Genomic DNA, 21062 nt, shown 5'->3' with positions numbered 1-21062 from the left:
ATCTCAGTACATTATAGAAGGATCCCTCTGGCTGCTGTGAGAGCAAGAGAGGAAGCAAAGAGACCAGTTACGGCCTTGTTCAATGATCCAAGATGGAGATGATGGTGCCTAGGACTAGCATAGTAGAAGTGGAGCAGGTGACTACAATCTGATTCAAGACATTTTGAATCAGGGATGAGGAATTCCTCAAAGAGAGGAGTCAAGGATGCTGCCAAGTTTGTTGTTTTGTTTTGTAAACCAAGAAACTTCTGAGATGGGGAACACTGGTAAGAAGTGGTTTTAGGAAGAAGAGTGAATAGAAGCAAGAATTCAGTTTTCAACATATTAAATTTAGTATACCTATTAGACACCCATGTCTATGGATACTAAAGGCCAAGAGTTAAATGAAGAGCCCAGGGTTAGAGGAATAAATTTGAAAAACCCGATCCTATAGGTAGCATTCAAAAGTCATGGGACTGGATGGGGTTGATAAATTCATTCATTCAGATATTTATTAAGCCCTTGTTTTGTGCTAAGCAGTGTTCTTCTAGGCACTACAGCAATGAACAATACACAAAGAAAAATCTATACCCTTTGAACTTACATTCTAATGGGGAGGGATAATAAAATAACATATATAGTATGTTAGCAATCAATGTTAAGGAGAGAAATAAAACAGGGATGGGTGGGAAGGTTGCAGTTTTAAACAGGACGGCAAGGAAAGTCCTCAGTGGGAAAATATTATTTGAGCTTAAGTCGTGAAGGTGAGGGCGTGAGCCGTGCACATACCTGGACGACTAGCATTCCAGGCAGAGGCAACAGCAAATGCAAAGGAGCTGAAGCAGGTCGACTAAGTTCACGGAAAAGCAGGGACACTGGCTGTAGAGGACAGAGCTGGGGTAGAGTGGTGGGAGATGAGGACCGAGAGTTAATGGGCTGGGGCGCGGGGGGTTGGGTGATGAGGGTGAAGAGGAGCAGCTCTAGCACCGACAGAAACTAGGAAGGTGTCCAACAGAGAAGATCCTACGCCTCTGCGATTCAATTTGACGCTAGCCCCGCCCCCAACCCCGCCCGAAGCCCCGCCCCGCTCTAAGCTCACGGCTCAGCACCTCCGCCGGAACTCAAGGGACTGGCTCCGGGACCGGAAGCAGCCTTCTACCTTACCCCATTTTGCCCGTGGTCGCGTTTCCGGTAGCGGCGGCGGGAAGCGAGCTAGTGGCGGGCTTCTAGGCCTCTGCGGAGGCGAATCCGGCGGGAATCGGAGCCATCAGAACCGCCACCATGGTGAGGAGGCACAGGCCGGCGGCGCGGGAGCTCCCGAGTCTGTTGTGGAGTGGGGAGCGCGACTAACCGGGAAGGAGGCCGTGGGTTGGCCGCTCCGGGCGGTGAAGGCCCCGGCCGCCGCGGCCCCTCAGTCGGGGCAGGGAAGACCCGGACCTTGGTCGCTCGGCGGGGTGGGGGAGGGGAAGGCTGGAAATGAGGGTCCCAGGCCAGGGTCGCTCGGTGCAGGAGAGGTTAGAACTGCGTTGCGGTCCTCCACGCCGCTGTGACCACAGTGCTTGGGATCCCGTAGGCGCTGAGTAAACTTTGCAGCATGAGTGTGTGTGTCTGGGGTGTCGGAGCAGGTACTAGCGCCGCAGGGGTACTGGGGAAGACCCGGTGAGAGACTCAAGACTTGTGAAGGCGGGTGAGGGTCCGAGAAGGAGTTGCGGAAAGAGGTGGAAGGGCTTGTGTCCGAAACTAGAGTCTTGGTTCTAGTAGATGGGGAGGAGTGAACGGAGGATGAATGTGTGGAGGAAAAGTTCATCTCGTTTGTTCAGCATATATGTATGTTTGAGTATGTCTGACTTTTCAGGCCCTGGGGCTGCACAATGAAATGTTTACTTCACCGAGTTCACTCTCTATTTTGGGACACGGATTGTATTATTCGGAATGGTAATTCAGCATTAAGTAAAAGTAACGGCGGGGGACGGGGTAAGAAGGCTTTCTGGAGCAGAGTCCTGAAAGATTGTCAGGCGTTTTCCCAGCGAAAATGGGAGGGAATAGTATAGATCCGAAGGATTGCGAGAACAAAGCATGGAGGGGTAGCACTATTGAAAGTCCCTGGAGGGGAAAAGGAAGAATGAGGTGGGAGGAATTGGCAGGAGTCTGGTTATTCATGGCTTTACATGCTACTTAATTTTGTTGGTGATGAGGGATGCCACTGAAGGATTTTAACCAGCAAAATGACATGAACTTAGCTGTGTTTAGAAAGATAACTCTGTTCGGTAGCTGTTATATATTGGGTGAATTGGAAGCAGGGAAACCTAGTAGGGTATTGTTTGGAGAATTGGTTAGAAGAGTAGGCACTGGATTCAGGCTGACTGACTTCCAACACAACTTAACCTCTTACAGCCTCAGTGGCCTCATCTGTAAAATCTGATGTTAAAGATTAAGTGAGAGAATAGTGTTTATGGCAGTGCCTGCCAGTGAGCACCCAGTAAGAATTAGCTGTACAAGACAGATGGACCAATAAATGTTACCATAAAGGTTCAGACCGTGTGGTTAGAAACTGTGATTACAATTGGGTTAAAATGGTCATCTGAAAGAGACTGAACCACATAACTTGGGTCTCCAGGGTGGCAGGAGTCGAGATTCCAATCCATGCATTTGTAGGTTCAGAGCACCTGTGCTCGTCCAAGCTCACAGAGTGAATAGTAAGCACAGAGCCTGGTACTTAGAAGGCCCTTGCATGAGTTAGGATTGGCCTATACCAGTCAGACTGATAGGAGGCTGATGTAACAAAGCAAATGCCAGGTCATTTATTTCTAGAGAGAAGTGTAACTGCCAAGGGCACTTGACATTCTCATTGTGAGGTCTATATAGTCTCTCTATTTTAGCAAAACTACATTGGAAGCCAGGCTATAAAGCAGAATCGGTTGTTGGGTTAATTAAGGAGTATATCAGGTTATATATTCTCCTTATGTGTTCAAACTCATTAGCACTCTGAGCACCAGAAAGTTTTTCTGTCCTAAAGGTAGTCTTGGAGACACACTAACAAATTATTGATTTGGAGGATTCCATTCTCGCTTCCAAGCTGATCAGCTCCTTTCTGATAACAAGCTCTTCATTGATTGGATTCTTAGTGCTAGTCCCATTCCAGCTCTTTTACTCAGTCTTTTTAATGGGATGTTGGTGTTTGACAGCACCTATAATGTACACAATGGCAGATGGCTAATCTCTAATATACTTGGGTTTCATTAGTTTGGAGCCACCTTACCCTCTCACCCCTGAAACATACACAACATAGACAAAGGCAATTGTAATACGAGAAAGATGATTTTAAGGGAAGGAAGAATAACAGGTCAGGGTTGAAAACAGGGTGATGTGAGAGAATTCCCAGGAAAGGGCTGTGGCTGGAAGGCAGAGCTGAGAATACTGAGAAAGACAGACATGGAAAAGAAGGCTGCAGCAGAAGTTTTAAGCAAGGACCAGGGCTATGTGGGTCTAAAAGAGCTGAGTCCAATTCTTGCTGATTTCTCCTTGCAGACCGTGGGCAAGAGCAGCAAGATGCTGCAGCACATCGACTACAGGATGAGGTGCATCCTGCAAGATGGCCGTATCTTCATTGGCACCTTTAAAGCTTTTGACAAGCATATGAATTTGATCCTCTGTGACTGTGATGAGTTCAGGAAGATCAAGTGAGGAGTGGGCTGTGGGGGGAGGGATTGGGTGGATGGGGAGTGGATTGGGTGGGTGGGCCAAGTGACAGGCGGTGATGTAGCTAACTAGTTCCTCTTGATTTACTTTCCTGTTTTACAGGGCAGATTAAAATGGGGATGTTGGACACTAAGACATCTGTTTCCTTAGTCTTGCTCTCTACTTCTAGCAGAGTACAAATTGTAAGGAGGGCTGCTAGGCTTTTTGTTTCTCTGACTGCGTGCCCCTGGGTACTGGGGTAAAGGGCTCTCATGTTCTCCCCACAGGTGTGTAAGGGGGGAGAGCTTGATTTTCTGGCCTCATTGCCTATTTGTAAAGCTGTAGCCTAAAGGGCTCTCCCAGTGCAGCCTGGTCTGAAACTGCTTTAAGAAGCCTCTGACCCTCTTCAGGGTAAGTGCTCAGCTCCCCTTGTGGGTTTGGGGCCAGTGATTTCTTGTTGACATTTATAGAAACAATTGGAGAATACAATTCCATAAGTTATTAGGTAATTCCCTTGTCTTAGGACTCACAGATCTTAAGCTTCTAGGCTATTAAAAGATGTGGTCTTGCATTTCATCCTATTTTACATTCAAGGCATCTTGAGGCCCAGAGAAGTTACATGACTTCCATGATCATCCAGCTCTCTTTTGCCATGTGCAGCGTCCATAGTATGTTGCCAGTGGCTGTGAATTCCCTTTGATTCTCTTTGGGACTGTTGTTTTCTTTGTGGCATGAGGTCAAGAAATACAGCAGAGAAAATGTGGTAGAGATTGGCTGAGTGCCAGGTACACATTAGACAGTGGCCAACAGATCAGTGTAGAACTATTCCAAACTGTTCTCTTCTGTATTTTTAAATGAAACTAACTTTACTCTGATAATAAAAAAGTGCCTATTAGAAAATATTTATTAAAAGTACATAAAAGTATGTAAGAAAAAAGTTAAAATACCCAGAAAGGGTTTTTTTTTTAATTGTGAAAGGGCAATACATGCTTTTATTAAATAAGAAAATATAGATAAGTCAAAAAAAAAAAAAGAGGAAAAAATGACACCCACAGAAAATTACTGTTAATTTAATATAAAATATCACTAAAATGAAACCTTTAAGTTATTTAAAAAAATCAGGGTATTTTGTGTTTATTCGTAGGATATTGGCTGTGGCTTTCCTTTCCTTTCCCCATCTTGTTGCAGTTATTTTTCCTGGTTTACATTCATTTATATTTTGTTCATACTTTTCTGGTTGTTGCTGTTTGGAGATTTCTGTTTTTTGTTCTTTGAGGGCGGAGGTGTAATTTCTATGTAGTTAACTCTTAACCTTTTCCTTTATGGCTTCTATTTCTTTTCTATTTTTTTTTTTTAAAGGGTTCTGAAATTCACGCTCTGGTTCTTTTAAATTTATTTATTTATTTATTTGTTTATGGCTGTGTTGGGTCTTCGTTTCTGTGCGAGGGCTTTATCTAGTTGTGGCAAGCGGGGGCCACTCTTCATCGCGGTGCACGGGCCTCTCACTATCGCGGCCTCTCTTGTTGCGGAGCACAGGCTCCAGACGCGCAGGCTCAGTAATTGTGGCTCACGGGCCCAATTGCTCCACGGCCTGTGGGATCTTCCCAGACCAGGGCTCGAACCCGTGTCCCCTGCATTAGCAGGCAGATTCTCAACCACTGTGCCACCAGGGAAGCCCCCTATGGCTTCTATTTCTAATGTGAGGTGAGGGGTGGAGTTACAGGCCTGTGGGGTTGAATTGGTACTAGAAGGATACTGCATGTAAGTGGAATGAGTGGGATTCAGTTGACTGAGGAATTGTTTTGGCTGCCTCCTGGCACTGGTGAGGCCTTAAGCTAGAGGGAGGAAAAGGGTAATAGCAAAGAAGAGTTGACTGAGGAAAGGCTTTCACAGTGGCTACGTGAGTGAGCCAGGGCTGGGCTTTCTTGACTCTTACCCTGTCTCTTGGTGTGTGCATCCTATTGGCACAGGAGACAACCACCTAAGGGGTTACAAGTTCAGCCTGTGAAGACTGTCCAGAGGAGCTGTCTTAGGGAAAGTTTATGTACCATTTGTCAGTAGATATAGTGTAAAACAAATCTTGGAGGGTCCTTAGGTAGGTGAACATGAACTTTACCCTTTTTCTCATGCTTGGTTTTTTGTTCCTTCTCCTAAACCTGTCTTTAGACCAAAGAACTCAAAACAAGCGGAGAGAGAAGAGAAGCGAGTCCTTGGTCTGGTGCTACTTCGAGGGGAGAACCTGGTCTCAATGACAGTAGAGGGACCACCTCCCAAAGATGTAAGTCAGCAGAGAGCCAGTGCAAGGCCAGGAACCTTGTGCAAGGGAGGCCCCACCTGAGCCAGGCTCTGTGTGGGGTTCTCTCTTTCACTGCAGTACTCACAGGCATCCTCTGGTTTCTGTCCCCCTTTTACAGATAATAAACCAGAATCTTAAAGAGGTTACCTTGCAAGTAAGAAGTAGGGAACTAGAATTTGAGGGTTTCTAACTTGAAAGCCCTCCCTTCTTTAGTTGATGGACATAGTGAGTCAACAGAAGAGGCATCTAAGGCCATCCGGGTCAATTCTTAATGTGATGACAGTTTAGTGGACCATAAAAAGTCATAACTCCAAACAGTAGAATACATATGTATTTTTTGTACAGTTATAGAATAATAGTTAATATTTATTAAACATCTGCTATATGCCAAGCTCTGTGGGACCTTCAGTATTTGATTTAATCCTTATAACAGTCTTTTGAGATAAATTATTCCCACTTTATAGATAATACAGACTGAGGTTTAGTAACTTGCACAAGGTGTCACGGCTAGAAAGTGGTGATACTGGCATTTGATTCCAGGCAATCTTGGTTCATTAACATCAGCCTACCTTTAGAAATCGAAGAGGCTTTAGAGAATCTAACCAAATTTTTTTTCCCTTTTTCATTTTAAGATATTGTTTGTTAAAGGAATAATCCTCTTGTTTTAATTCTTGTCCACATGTATTTTTTTTTTTACTTAACATGTAATAGGTATGTAATATATCATTCTGCTTTTTCGCTTAACATTGTAAACATTTTTCCAGTTGCTGTACACTTTTAAAAAGTCATGTTAATGACTTAAAGATACTCTCAAGTGAGTACAGAGTAGTTTATCCTAGTCATTTCCTTCTTTTTAGAGTCTTACATTGAAGCTTTTCCTGATTGTAAATGTCTGCAAGGGACAGCATATGTACTTACTCATAGCTACTCTAATGTTGCCCATTGTAAACCTTCATGATCACAACCAGTTTTGTCATAACCCCATCTTTTGCAGATAAGGAAAAAGTCCTAGAATGGTGGGATTACTTGCCCACTATCACCCACCAGGTGAGAATCAGAGCTGGTACTGGACCTCATGTCTCTTTGATGCCAGGTCAAGTGCTCTTGTCTGCCATATACACCCTTCTGAATGGAGCCCTGGCCATTTGTTGGTTTAATTTTCATAGGAGTGCATACAGGTTGAGTTGTGCATTTTTCTCTTGACTTACTCTTAAGTTCTTCTAGCCTGTTAGGCATATGATCTTGGATGGAGGAGGAATGGTGTTAACACATAGGTGGGTAGTGTTTATAAGAAGCTGTTTCAATGCGCTATAAATCTGAGGGGTTCTCTTGTCAATGATATTTCAAAGTGTACTTCTGATTCTCTAGGCCACAAGCATTTTAACATGTATCTTTATTTTTCAGACTGGCATTGCACGAGTGCCACTTGCTGGAGCTGCTGGGGGCCCAGGGATTGGCAGAGCTGCTGGCAGAGGAATCCCAGCTGGTGTTCCCATGCCCCAGGCTCCTGCAGGACTTGCTGGGCCGGTCCGTGGGGTTGGTGGGCCATCCCAACAGGTGAGGAGTTGGGGAAGGGGGTACCAACGTCTGGTGGTCAAAATAAACGATAGAGTGAGGGTCCACAGTTTGGGAAGAGTCCAGAATGATCAGTCAACCTATGATTGTCAGGCTATCAGTATTTCACTGTGCTTCACATATGGTCCCAGAGTCCCAAGCAAAAAGGAAAACTTGCTATTATAAATAATGTTGATGCTATTAAAGTAAAGATGCAGGGGATTTACCTGGTGGTCCAGTGGTTAGGACTCTGCGCTACCACTGCAAGGGGGCATGGGTTCGATCCCAGGTCGTGGAACTAAGATCCCACATGCTGCGAGGTATGGCCAAAAAATGGAAAAAAAAAATAAAGAGATGTATAAAAAGTATTTTGGCCAACTGAATTGGAACAAAGTGTTTCCATGACAGCATTTGAAATCTTGACCCTTGAACAATGCAGGGGTTAGGAATGCCAACGGTTTAGTTGAAAATCTGCATATAACTTTACAGTTGGCACTCTGTATCCAAGGATTCGACCAAGATTGTGTGTAGTACTGTAGTATGTATTGAGAAAAATCTGCGTATAAGTGGACCCTGGCAGTTTAAACCCATGTTCAAGGTCAGCTGTACTACAGCTCTTGCAACCTATTATCAGTCTTATTTGAAAATGCAAGTGCCTTATCTAATTTGGATTGGGCATACTTAATTTAGGCCTAGAAAATGGGAATTGAGCATTCAAGCTTGATCTTCTCTGGCAGATAGTTTTATTTTTTATTTACTTATATATTTATTATTATTTTTAAAAATTTATTTATTTATTTTTGGCTGTGTTGGGTCTTCATTGCTGCGTGCGGGCTTTCTCTAGTTGTGGCGAGCGGGAACTACTCTTCGTTGTGGTGCGCGGGCTTCTCACTGCGGTGGCTTCTCTTGTTGCGGAGCATGGGCTCTAGGTCACGGGCTTCAGTAGTTGTGGTGCGCGGGCTCTAGAGTGCAGGCTCAGTAGTTGTCGTGCATGGGCTTAGTTGCTCTGCGGCATGGGGGATCTTCCCAGACCAGGGATCGAACCCATGTCCCCTGCATTGGCAGGTGGATTCTTAACCACTGCACCACCAGGGAAGTCCCTGGCAGATAGTTTTAGATAGGAAGTCTGATGCTGTGAGTTGTAGCTTAGGGGATTTGGCGTCTGCTGTTTCTTTACCAAGTTGGGGAGGAGAGTGGGACACCGCACCGCACTGTACTGTTCTACCTAACTTCTTTCCTGTGTCCTCTTAGGTGATGACTCCACAAGGAAGAGGCACTGTTGCAGCAGCTGCAGCTGCTGCCACAGCCAGTATTGCAGGGGCCCCAACCCAGTACCCACCCGGCCGTGCGGGTCCTCCCCCACCTATGGGCCGAGGGGCACCCCCTCCAGGTGAGAAGCCCATGAGGAGAACCTTGCTAATTGATAGAAGATGCCTTAGCTGGATTTATGATGAGACATAACCTTGACTGAAACTGATGACGAGTTTGTATAATTAAGCAGGATTACTCTGAGATCCAGCTTGGTTGACTGACTGTGGAACTATCTGAGCAAGAGCCTCACTTCTTTGGCTCAAGTCCTAGTTTGCTAGGAGGGGCTGGGAGGGTGGAATGGTCCATCCGTCTCAAAACTTGGTGGATAGTTTTGTATGTTTCCTGCTACCTTTTCAAGACAGACACTTGAGCTATATTCTTGGGGCTTTTCTCTTGTAGGCATGATGGGCCCACCTCCTGGTATGAGGCCTCCCATGGGTCCCCCAATGGGGATTCCCCCTGGACGAGGCACTCCAATGGGCATGCCCCCACCAGGCATGCGGCCCCCTCCCCCAGGGATGCGAGGTAAGTGCCTGCAGCAGTGGCGTTGACTTCCTTCTCTAGAGCCATGTTGGGATGGGAAATGGAGGGAAGATTGGATTTTGACCATACCTTTGGGCTTTTAGGCCTTAAGCCTCGGGAAGTGAACTCGTAGAGGACAGTTTTGTCCAGAAAGGAAAGAGGGAACAAGCATTTCTTAAATTGACCTTACCTCCCTCTTAGATCAGTGAGAGCAGCCCTGTACACAGGGCTCAGTGTCCAAGGCAGTATTCTCAGGTCACTGTGAAATAATGCATTCTGTTGCATGACCAACAAAGGTCTTATGCCCTTCGGTTTGGGAGTGTCTAGTAATTAAGGAGGGGCTCTGGGCTTTGCTACATTATTATGTATATCTGTTTAATTCCAGTTTGAGAAATGCTGAAGTAGATCAGCTCTCTCATTTTATAGATGAGGAAACAGGCCCAGAGAGAGCTCAGTGTCCAGACCAGTGTTCTTTCCACCGAGCCATAGTGGCCTCTAAGTTAACCCACGGCCAAACTTGCTGACCACTGTGTCTCTAATTCGGGTTTTCCATTTATGAGCTTTATAAGCATAGGAGCCCAGTTAGCCCCAGAGAAGTCCCCCTCTGATCATTTGATAACTGCAGGGTGTGGGAGGCTGGGGTAGGGTGGGGATTCAAGTTGCAGATCAGGCACTGACTAAACTTCTTACTCTTACTTCAGGCCTTCTTTGACCTTGGCCACAGAGTTATGGAAGTAGCTCCACAGAGGCGTGGGCCCGATTCCCCAGGGCCACGTTACCACACCTGTTTGTTTGTTAAGCCGTTGTTCACGGAGTCTCACCGGATTGTCTGGTTTCCCTTACAGGGCCCCCTCCCCCGGGAATGCGCCCACCAAGGCCCTAGACTCATCTTGGCCCTCCTCAGCTCCCTGCCTGTTTCCCGTAAGGCTGTACATAGTCCTTTTACTTCCTTGTGGCCTGTGACACTAGTTTATAATAAACTCTTAAGAGAATATTATAAATGCACCTGGTATGTTTGTTTATTTTCAGAAAAACCTTTGATATGCTGGGTGCTTAATACGAGTCAAGAAGCGTTGCCTTGAAAAAATTTAGCCCTAATCCGTAGCTGCTTCCCTTGTAAAATACTATATTCGTTTGCAGAGATGCACAGCCTCATCCAAGAGAATTACAAAATTGAACTACTAGAAGACATTTCACCTGTCAAACTGGCAAAGATCATTTTGTTGAAATAAACATTCGTACCCTATTGTGATTGGTATGTCCTCTTTGGAAGGCACTAATCTAGATAACTTCTTGAGCAGTACTTTATTTTATCTTTTAGAAACTAAACGTTACAGTTTATTCCATCTTCATGATTAAAGGCATTACAGGGCAGGGTGGGTAAACAAGGCAGATAAAGCAAACTCCCCCCCCAACATTTAACCAGATGCCTCATTTTGGTGTTTTTATCATATACAGGTTGACTTAATTCATTGACTTAAGTTGAAAGGTGGCAACAACAAATCTTTGCCATTTAGGATCTTCCTCCATAGCTACTACAAGGATCTTAATTCCTGAACTACACCATGAGCTCTGAAATGGTGTTCACCACACTGTTCTTGAAGTTTTCACATCTTAATATGAGATCTGACACCTCTTGTTAAGGTAGGGAACTGTTGAAAGCTGTCTTTCTCTTGGCTCACCCAGTCCATCAGCAATCTTAACAATTAAGTTACTATATAAAAATAAAACTGTGCTCCCAAGCATTGATTTTCTAGAGCATTAGCTCCCTGAGAGAAAAGAGAGATCCTAACCAGTTGCTTCCATGAACAGTAACCCCAGTACAGTGTACGGAATGTCCTTCGAAGCATAGCTCAAGAGGTTAGGCAACCTTGGTCATCCTGACGAGCTTATCAGCATTTACATACAAGATATATTTAAAACTGATCCCAGACCAAATATTGCAACCATAATCCCAAATAATCCCATTATTTAGTGCCCTGAGTTCCTGCTGAGATGCCAATGCCAGAAATCTCAAAGAGTGATGGTTCATCATTTTCTACAAGTGAGAGGAAAATACCAAGGAGGAAAGGAAACTCCTCCCTGCTAAATTTATCAAATCCATGCTATCTTCACAGCTTTAATTGACACGATCCAGAGTCCTCAATCTCCTGATATGAGGAGTCCATTTTCAAGGTGACTGTCAAGGTCAAGAAGAACTTTCAGTCTTTTCTTTGCCATGGCCCATGAACTCCAGTCCTTCAATAGGAATCTCCTTCTTTATTGCTTTCTGAACTCACTGCTGAGTGCTTGAAGAGGTCGGTACATGGGTCCCCATTGAGGAACTTCTCGGCAAACCAGCAGTTGAAACACTGGTCATACTCATGCTTCGTGTCAGTGCAAGCCTCCCTTACGCTGTTCATGGTGTCAGCATCCACAGTGGTTGAGCAGTACTTTAGATTATCATATTTTTCTACAACAAAGTATGAAGGAAATACTAAAAATGGAAATTAATCCTATTGGAAGAGGAACAGTTTTGGTATAACTTTCTCCTGGGGTCATATGCATATGTGTAATCTAATCCAATTTTTGAGTTGTGGGGTATCCATGACTTCTTTCACCCAAAGTCTATCTTTAGTTGATAGGTCACTAAACAGTACTCTAGTAGTACATCAGGCTTAAAGGATACAGAAATAAAGTGGATACTTTAAAAATTACTGCCTTGCAGGGGGACTATTCTAAATGCAAAGGAGACCTTAATGAAAAAGAAGAGACTAGTGTTGTAGTATGGAGGTGTTTCTCCAGGGATATTAAGGTGGTTCAGCCTAAAAACAATCAAATATGCCAAGCTAATACGACAAGAAGAAAGCCATATAATCATGTCAGTAGATGCAGAAGACATTTGGTAAAGTTCTAACACTCATTAGGAATAGAAGGGAAATTTATAAACATGATACAGTGATTTATGAAAAAAACACAGCTAACATAATAGTGAAAAGCTGAAAACTACCTTTAAGATTAGGAATAAGACAAGGGTGTCCACTTTCACCACTGCTATTCAAAATTATACTGGAAGGTCTAGCAGAGCAATTAAGGAAGAAAAAAGCCAAATTGGGAAGGAAGAAGTAAAACTTCACAGATAAAATCCTATATATAGAAAATCCCAAAGAATCCATAAGAAAGCTCCTAGAGCTGATAAATGAATTCAGCAAAATTGCAGGGTATGAGATTGCACACAAATGAACTGTATTTCTATACACCAGCAACAATCTGAAAAAAAAATTTTTAATTCCATTTACAACAGCAGCCAAAAGAATAAAATACTTGGGAATCAATTTAACAAAGGAGGTGAAAGATTTGTACACTGAAAATTACAGGGACTTCCCTGGTGGTACAGTGATTAAGAGTCTGCCTGCCAACGCAGGGGACATGGGTTCGAGCCCTGGTCTGGGAAGATCCCACATGCCGTGGAGCAACTAAGCCCGTGCGCCACAACTACTGAGCCTGCGCTCTAGAGCCCGCGAGCCACAACTACTGAAGCCCGTGCACCTAGAGCCCATGCACCTAGAGCCCGTGCTCTGCAACAAGAGAAGCCACCTCAATGAGAAGTCCGTGCACCGCAATGAAGAGTAGCCCCTGCTCACTGCAAGTAGAGAAAGCCCATGCGCAGCAACGAATACCCAACACAGCCAAAAATAGATAATAAAATAAATAAATTTATGAAAAAAATAAAATTACAAACATCCTGAAAGAAAACCTAAATAAATGGGAAAACATACCATGTTCATGGATTGGAAGACAATTTTGTTAAAATGGCAGTATTTCCCAAAGTGCTCTATAGATTAAATGCAATCCCTATCAAAATTCCAATGGCTTTTGTTTTTTTTTTGGCAGAAGTGGAGAAGCTCATCCTCAAATTCTTTGAAGCTTCAAGGGGTCCTGAATAGCAAGAACAATCTTGATGTTTCACACTTCCTGATTTCAAAACTTACTACAAAGCTTGAGTAATCAAAACTGGTATGGCATAAGGATAGACATAGACCCATGGAATGGAATTGAGAGTCCAGAAATAAGCCCTTGTATATGTGGCCACAAAAGTGCCAAGACCTCTCACTGGGAAAAGGATAGTCTGTTCGACAAGTGGTGCTAAGACAACTGCAAAACTACATACAAAAGAATGAAGTTGGACACCCAGCTCACTCCATATATCACTCATTAACTCAAAATGGATCAACAATCTGTAAGAACTAAAACTATAAATTACCAGAAGAAAACAAGTAAGTCTTAATGGGCTTGGGTTTGGTGATAAGTTCTTAGATTTGACACCAAAAGCACAAAAAACAAAAAAAATGGACTTCATCAAAATTAGAAATTGCATCAAAGGACATTATCAAGAGTGTGAAAAGGTAACTTACAGAATAGGAGAAAATATTTACAAATCATATATCTGATTTGGGTTTAATATTCAGACTATATAAAGAACTTTTACAACTCAGCAATAGAAAGGTAAACAGCCTAATTAAAAAGTCAGCAAAGGAATTGAATACACAGTTCTTCAAAGAAGATATACAAATGGATGACACATGAAAAACTGTTCAACGTCATTGGTGATTAAATTCAAATCAAACCCACAATGAGATACCACTTCAACCCACTAGGATGGCTTTAATGGGGAAAAAAGTTGGCAAGGATGCAGAGGAATTGTGCATTGCTGGTGAGAACGTAAAATGTTGCAGCCACTATGTAAAATGGTTTGGCAGTTCCTCAAAAAGATAAACAGAATTACCATATGATCCAACAATCCTACTCCTAAGTATATATCCAAGAGAAATGAAAATATATGTCTACACAGAAACTTGTACACGAATGTTTATAGCAGTGTTCATAACAGGCAAAAGGTGGAAACAACCCAACTGTCCATCAGTGCATGAATGAATAGATAAATTGTGGCCTATAAATTCAATGGAATATTATTCAGCCATAAAAGGAATGAAGTATTGATACCAGCTACTACTTGGATGAACCGTGAAAATATTCTGCTAAGTAAAAGAAACCAGACACAAAAGGGCACATATGATTGCTTTTTGGTTTTTTTTTTAACTGAAGTATAGTTGATATACAATATATAAGTTACAGGTGTACAATATAGTGATTCACAGTGTTTAAAGGTTATAGTGCATTTATAGTTATGTTTTTTAAATAGCTCTTTATTGGAGTATAATTGCTTCATAATACTGTTAGTTTCTGTTGTACAACAAAGTGAATCAGTCATATGCATACATATATCCCCATATCCCCTCCCTCTTTTTTTTTTTACTTTGGGTTTTTATTTATTTATTTATTTATTTATTTTTGGCTGTGTTGGGTCTTCGTTTCTGTGTGAGGGCTTTCTCTAGTTGCGGCAAGTGGGGGCCACTCTTCATCGCGGTGCGCGGGCCTCTCGCTATTGCAGCCTCTCCTATTGTGGAGCACAGGCTCCAGACGCGCAAGCTCAGTAATTGTGGCGCACGGGCTTAGTTGCTCCGCAGCATGTGGGATCTTTCCAGACCAGGGCTCAAACCCGTGTCCCCTGCATTGGCAAGCAGACTCTCAACCACTGCGCCACCAGGGAAGCCCATGTTCTCTGTTAGAGTGAGTCTGCTTCTTTTTGTTATATTCACTAGTTTGTTGTATTTTTTAGATTCCACATACAAGTGATATCATACAGGTATTTGTCTTTGTCTGTCTGACTTATTTCACTTAGCATAATGTCTTCCAAGTCCATCCATGTTGTTGCAGATGGCAAAATCTCCTTTTTTATGGCTGAATAGTATGCCATTAATTTATACATATATATGTTATATATAACATATATGTATGTTATATATAATGTATATACTATATACATTCCACATCTTTTTTTTTTTTTTTGGCTGCATTGGGTCTTCGTTGCTATGCATGGGCTTTCTCTAGTTGTGGCAAGTGGGGGCTACTCTTTGTTGTAGCGCACAGGCTTATCATTGCAGTGGCTTCTCTCTTGTTGCAGAGCATGGGCTCTAGGCATGTGGGCTTCAGTAGTTGCATGCACGCAGGCCCTAGAGCACATGGGCTTCAGTAGTTGTGGCACGCAGGCTCAGTAGTTGTGGCAAGTGGGCTCAGTAGTTGCAGCACACAGGCTCTAGGGTGCGTGGGCTTCAGTAGTTGTGGCATGTGGGCTCTAGAGCACAGGCTCAGTAGTTGTGGCGCAAGGGTCTTAGTTGCTCTGCGGCATGTGGGATCTTCCCAGGCCAGGAATTGAACCCATGTCCCCTGCACTGACTGGTGGATTCTTAACCATTGTGCCACCAGGGAAATCCCATACCACATCTTCTTTATCCATTCATCTGTTGATGGACATTTAGGTTGCTTCTGTATATGATTCTTTTATATGAATAGGTAAAACCATAGAGACAGAAAGCAGATTAGAGGTTACCAAGGGATGTGGATAGAATGGGGGACATGGAGAGTGGTTACTTAATGGTTACGGGGTGTTTTTATGTGGTGATGAAAAGGGTTTAGAAACTAGAGAGAGCTTACCAGCTCTCTATGCACAGTGCACAACATTGTGAATATACTAAATACTGGTGAGTTATAATGGTCAAAGTAAAGTGGTTAATTTTATGTTAGGTGAATTTCACCTCAAAAAAAGGAGAAAAAAAAGTTTCTTCATGGAAAGAGTTTACTAAGGCTTTTTGTTGTGGGAAGGTTATTCCCACGGAGGAAGGCTGAGGAGTAGGGACATCAGGGAGGTGAATTTGGCAGCGGCTTTTGGCAGAAGAGTCAATGGTTGGCTCAGACAGTGTCGCAAGAACCCGTACCCTGAGCAGCATGAACCACAAAGCAGGGCTGGTTCGCCTCCCATTTACCTGCCAGGTGTGACACAGAAGGGTTTTGTACTCCTTGCCTGAGCTGAAAGACAGGGACTCTTACTTCTATCACACAAATAAGCATAGTCGACTAAGGACAAACAGAGTCACACACTGCCTAGTGATCAGTAAGTAAAAACCCTGGATGCTCAAAACTGTTCTTGAAAGTCGACTAAAATCTTCCTGAAGAATGTATGGTCTATATGGTTTTGTGTATACAATCTTACATAGAATAATCTTTGGCACACCTGCTTTTGAGAACCATTGACTAAACTAAGAGAACAAAAGGAGAAGTCTGCAATTAGATACTGGGGCATTCTGACCATTGTATCTTGAAGAGAACTCCTAAGTCCCTGGAGGTAAAGGGGTTGGGTGGAGAATTCTAATGTGCTTTGACCTGCTTACAGACTTTACTCCTTTCCAGTTTTCACATTAAGACCGTATAACAGGGGTCCCCAACCCCCAGTCCACGGACCGGTACTGGTACAGGTCCATGGCCTGTTAGGAAGTGGGCCACACAGCAGGAGGTGAGCGGCGGGTGAGCGAGCGAAGCTTCATCTGTATTTACAGCCACTCCTCATCGCTTGCATTACCGCCTGAGCTCCGCCTCCTGCCAGATCAGTGGTGGCATTAGATTCTCATAGGAGCGCAAACCCTATTGTGACCTGCGCATACGAGGGATCTAGGTTGCGTGCTCCTTATGAGAATCTGATGCCTGATGATCTGAGGTGGAGCTGAGGCGGTGATGCTAGTGCTGGGGAGCGGCTGCAAATACAGATTATCATTAGCAGAGAGGTTTGACTGCACAGAGACCACAACAAATCAATTGCTTGCAGACTCATATCAAAACCCTACCAGTGAGTGGCAAGTGACAAGTAAGCTGCATCTTACGGAGTAGACTGGACATAAGCAGAACGCTTTGGGTGTCACTGTCTCCCATCACCCCCAGATGGGCCCATCTAGTTGCAGGAAAACAAGCTCAGGGCTGCCACTGATTCTGCATTATGGTGAGTTTTATAATTATTTCATTATGTATCACAATGTAATAATAATAGAAATAAAGTATACAATAAATGTAATGTGGTTGAATCATCCTGAAACCATTCCCTCCCCCACCCCCCAGTCCGTGGAAAAATTGTCTTCCACGAAACCGGTCCCTGCTGCCAAAAAGTTGGGGATCACTGCTCTATAACATTAATTCAGTTAGTGAATTGGTCTGTGGCTGTGAGGGCTAAATGAGATAATAAAGGCACTAGGTTTGCTGCTGGATTTAAATCTAAATTGTGCTTGGTCAGAGCCACATGTGTACTATTTCATAGGTTTTGTATTCTGCTCATTTTTTTAAAAAATATTTTATTATATAAATGCTCATAAAGAATGACTATAGAAAGAAATTACTCGAGTCCCCAAATTCCATATATTCATTGTTAGCCTTGTCTCCTTTGTTGGGTTTTGTGAGCTTACTATGTACTCAGTTTTCTATTTCTTTTAACATCAAAACAGATTCTGAATCTCTGCAAACATTAGAATGACTTCAGTATCTCATTAAGTGGACAAACCACTATTTACTTAGCCAGTTCTCTGTAGTTGGACATTAAGATTAGTTTTCTCATTAACAAATAATGTGATGACCATATTTTTGCATAAGGATTATTCTATATTTAGATAATTAAAAAAGGAATCGCTGAGTCAAAGGATGTCAGTGTTTTGATTAACACTTGAGTCGATTTACCCTGTTATAAAACAGACACAACTACACTTTTCACAACATGCTCCTTAGAACTGACAATTATCATTCAGAAGAAAAACACTTTTCTAGTTTGACAGCTGAAAAATTATATATCATTGTTTGTAAAATTTTAAAGTAGGGATGTATTTTTAAGTTATTTCCTCTTTTGTATATTGTCTTAAAAATAAACTTCTGTGATAGACATTTTTCCATGTTATTACATAAATCTTCATAATGATGACCGAATGTACATTTAGTGAGTGTAATATAACTTGGTCATTCTTCCTATTTGGGGAATTCATAGTATCTCTGATTTTCTATGACTTCAAATCAGGCAGTAATGAATATTTTATGTAGAAATATTTTTTCTTTGGATTTTCTAAGTTTTTAGGAGCAATATTCATGATTCAAAGGCAGGCAATAGAAAGAAAGAAACTCTCACCAAATGAATCCAGGTGTATGCATAAAAGATCTCTGGAAAGCTATGTATGAGGAATTGGCCAGTTCAGTTGCCTGTGGGGAAATGGACCCTAGTTCAAGGGGAAAAGGAATGGATGGGAGAGTTTCCACGCTATTCCATTTAGAACTTTAAAAATATTGAACCGTGTGAGTGCACTACCTAGTTAAAAAAATTAAGTACATTTAAAAAATTAAAAATGGTAAAATAATGAATGTACTTAAGAAATAAATCCACCAGGAGGCAGCATTGCTCTGTCAGGAGGAAGGAAACGCAGCAAATGTGTGGGCTCAGTCTTATTCATGGATGCTCGGATTGTGGGTTGGATTTTTTCTTCCTAACCTTCTGTATTTTCAATTTTCTACAACACCTATACATAAATAAAATACACTTTAAGGAAAGAAGGAGGTGTCAAGCCCTGCCCCTCTTTAGCTGTAGGGCCATACCTTTGTCCATGTTTATAAATTCCTAAAAGTAAGGTTACTGAGGGAGGGGTGGCTACATTTAAAATGTTGATAGATCTACCAGGTAGCCTTCCAGTGGTACCACCCTACACCACTCATAATGGTGTATGCAGGTGCCAACACAGTGTATTGTTACAGTGTTAGAGCTTGTTCAATTTAATTTTAATTTAAGTTAAAAATATCTCCTTGTTTTAATTAGTATATATTTAGCTATAAGGGACATTAGTTATGTTTTCATATATTTAAAAGCAATTTACATTTATTTTTCTGTGAACTACTTCCTTCACCCTACCGAGGGCTGGGAATTTGTCCATGTTTTTTTCTCACTGCTCTGTGCACTGAACACATGTTGTTGAATAAATGAATGATGAGTAACTTTTCTGAGCTCACATTCCTCATCTATAAAATGGGGATGTGTCTTCTTGTTGCTTCATGGGGGGCAGGACTGAGCCTTCCGCTAAATTCAGTTTGGATATCTGAGACTGATGACCCTATACATGCACCACAAGTGTTTGAAAGGATTTATTATAGCCATAATGAGGTTTTCTGGGGAGAGCAGGGCAGGGCCCCAAGCAGGTCCGAAAATGGCTTGAGAGAGTCAGGTGGGGCGACTGACTGTCCCATTTCGCTGTGCTTGCTGGGGTGGGGGGCTGTTGTAAGGTCCTATAGAAGGGCCAAGGCATGTATGGCTTGGACATCCCACAGGTGCTAATAGAGAGTGCCCACAGCTTTCTTAAGCGCTTGAAAGCTGTCAGCAGTCAAACAGCAAAAAAAAGTGGGCTCTGGTGTTACAGGATGAAGAACCTCATCTCACTGAAGATTAAATGAGGTAGTATACACAACAAGGTTGCTGCAGAGGAAGTGGTTAATGAATGTTTGCCATTTTTATTGTTATTCTTGAGTCTTTCAATTCTAGTTTTGTAAGGAGTTTTTTTCTTTTGAGTATAACCTTAGAATTTTTTTTTTTTCTGGAGTGAGATCTATAGTTACAGAGTTTGTTCACTTTTACGTATCACATGGCTTACTTGTCTTTGTTTCATCCCACTGAACCAGGTACAGGGCTTTGCATGAAATCAAAGAAGGGGCATGCCCATTTCCAGAATCCTCATATTGACGGCCACGCACAGTGCTGGGTGCTTCATATATGTCATGTCAGGGAATGCTAGTTGACACGAATGAAAGAGAATATCCCTGGGGTATGGGCTGGGGAGGCTGATTGGTAAAGCTGAATATGTGCATATCCACTCTTAGATATATACCCAACAGAAATGCTGACATATGCTCACAAGAAGACACGTACAGGAAAAGCATATAGTGATTCTCTTCATAATAGCCCAAACTCTACAAATATCCATCAACAGTACAACAAATAAATTGTAGTATATCCACACATTGGAATATTGCACATCAAGGTGTATGAAAGATACACACAGTAACACAAATATGGATGAATCTTCTATAAAAATGTCAAGTGACAGAAGCCAAGACCAATCACAAAATACATACTGTGTTATTCCACTCATATGAAAGGCAAAAACTAATCTCTGCTTCCACAATCTAGGATAATGGTTACCTTTAGAGGGGGCACAAAGGGAGATTCTAGGTTGCTTGGTAATGTTCTATTTTTTGATTTGGGTGCTGGGTGGGTTTAGTTTGTGAAAATTCAGCAAGCTGCACATATGAATGCATTTCTGTGTGTATGTTAAGATCCTACAAAAAATTTAAAAAAAATCCTTATTGGAGAAAATCTGAAAGGAAACTTGCCATGTTAACTGTGGTAGTGTCTCAGTGATGAGATTCTGGCAGGTATTTTCCCCTTCTTTTCCTGTATGTTCCTAATTTACAACAATTTATTCAAAATTTTTAATTGAATGCCTACTATGTACTAGGCACTGTTCAATTCAACTCTGCTGGATATACAAAAGTGAACAAAATAGAATTCTCTGTACTTGATGAGCTAACATCTTAACTAAAAGGGGAAGATGGACAATAAATAATAAACATGCAAATAAATAACTGCTTTGGAGAAAAGGAAATCAGGACGAGGGAGATGGTGAGTGCTACGAGTATGAAGCTATTTAATTAGGTTGGTCAGAAAAGGCCTACTGATAAAGAGCAATTTGAGCAGAAACCTGTTGGATGTAAGGGAGCAAGTCATGCAGAAAATGTTGGGGATTGAGAAGGATTCTAGGTGGAGGGCACAGCAACT

General features: G+C 42.4%; 1 protein-coding gene and 1 pseudogene across 2 annotated transcripts; one reads left to right on the top strand and one right to left on the bottom strand.

Annotated features, from left to right (window-relative positions):
• Nucleotides 1-1125: 1125 nt before the first annotated feature.
• Nucleotides 1126-10341, top strand: SNRPB (small nuclear ribonucleoprotein polypeptides B and B1). 2 transcript variants are annotated; one of them, XM_059897531.1, is made up of 7 exons: nt 1126-1263; nt 3508-3659; nt 5824-5935; nt 7358-7510; nt 8759-8897; nt 9218-9343; nt 10186-10341. In XM_059897531.1, the coding sequence occupies exons 1-7, from the start codon at nt 1261-1263 to the stop codon at nt 10221-10223; spliced, it is 723 nt and encodes a 240-aa protein (XP_059753514.1). In that variant the 5' UTR covers nt 1126-1260; the 3' UTR covers nt 10224-10341. The 2 variants fall into 2 exon arrangements, with proteins under 2 accessions (XP_059753514.1, XP_059753515.1); XM_059897532.1 differs by having other exon boundaries at nt 10042-10341.
• Nucleotides 10342-11526: 1185 nt separating this feature from the next.
• On the bottom strand, nt 11527-11742 carry LOC132349640 (TP53-regulated inhibitor of apoptosis 1-like; annotated as a pseudogene).
• Nucleotides 11743-21062: the final 9320 nt, after the last annotated feature.

The sequence above is a fragment of the Balaenoptera ricei genome, chromosome 15 (genome assembly GCF_028023285.1).
Source record: "Balaenoptera ricei isolate mBalRic1 chromosome 15, mBalRic1.hap2, whole genome shotgun sequence".
Taxonomy (NCBI): Eukaryota; Metazoa; Chordata; class Mammalia; order Artiodactyla; family Balaenopteridae; genus Balaenoptera; species Balaenoptera ricei.
This window is presented reverse-complemented; position numbering and strand designations above follow the sequence as displayed.

Excerpts from the sequence above, each read along its gene's own strand:
- SNRPB (XM_059897531.1), top strand. Across the intron at positions 3,660-5,823 it reads GATGAGTTCAGGAAGATCAA|ACCAAAGAACTCAAAACAAG; the intron begins GTGAGGAGTGGG and ends ACCTGTCTTTAG. Across the intron at positions 8,898-9,217 it reads CCGAGGGGCACCCCCTCCAG|GCATGATGGGCCCACCTCCT; the intron begins GTGAGAAGCCCA and ends TTTCTCTTGTAG.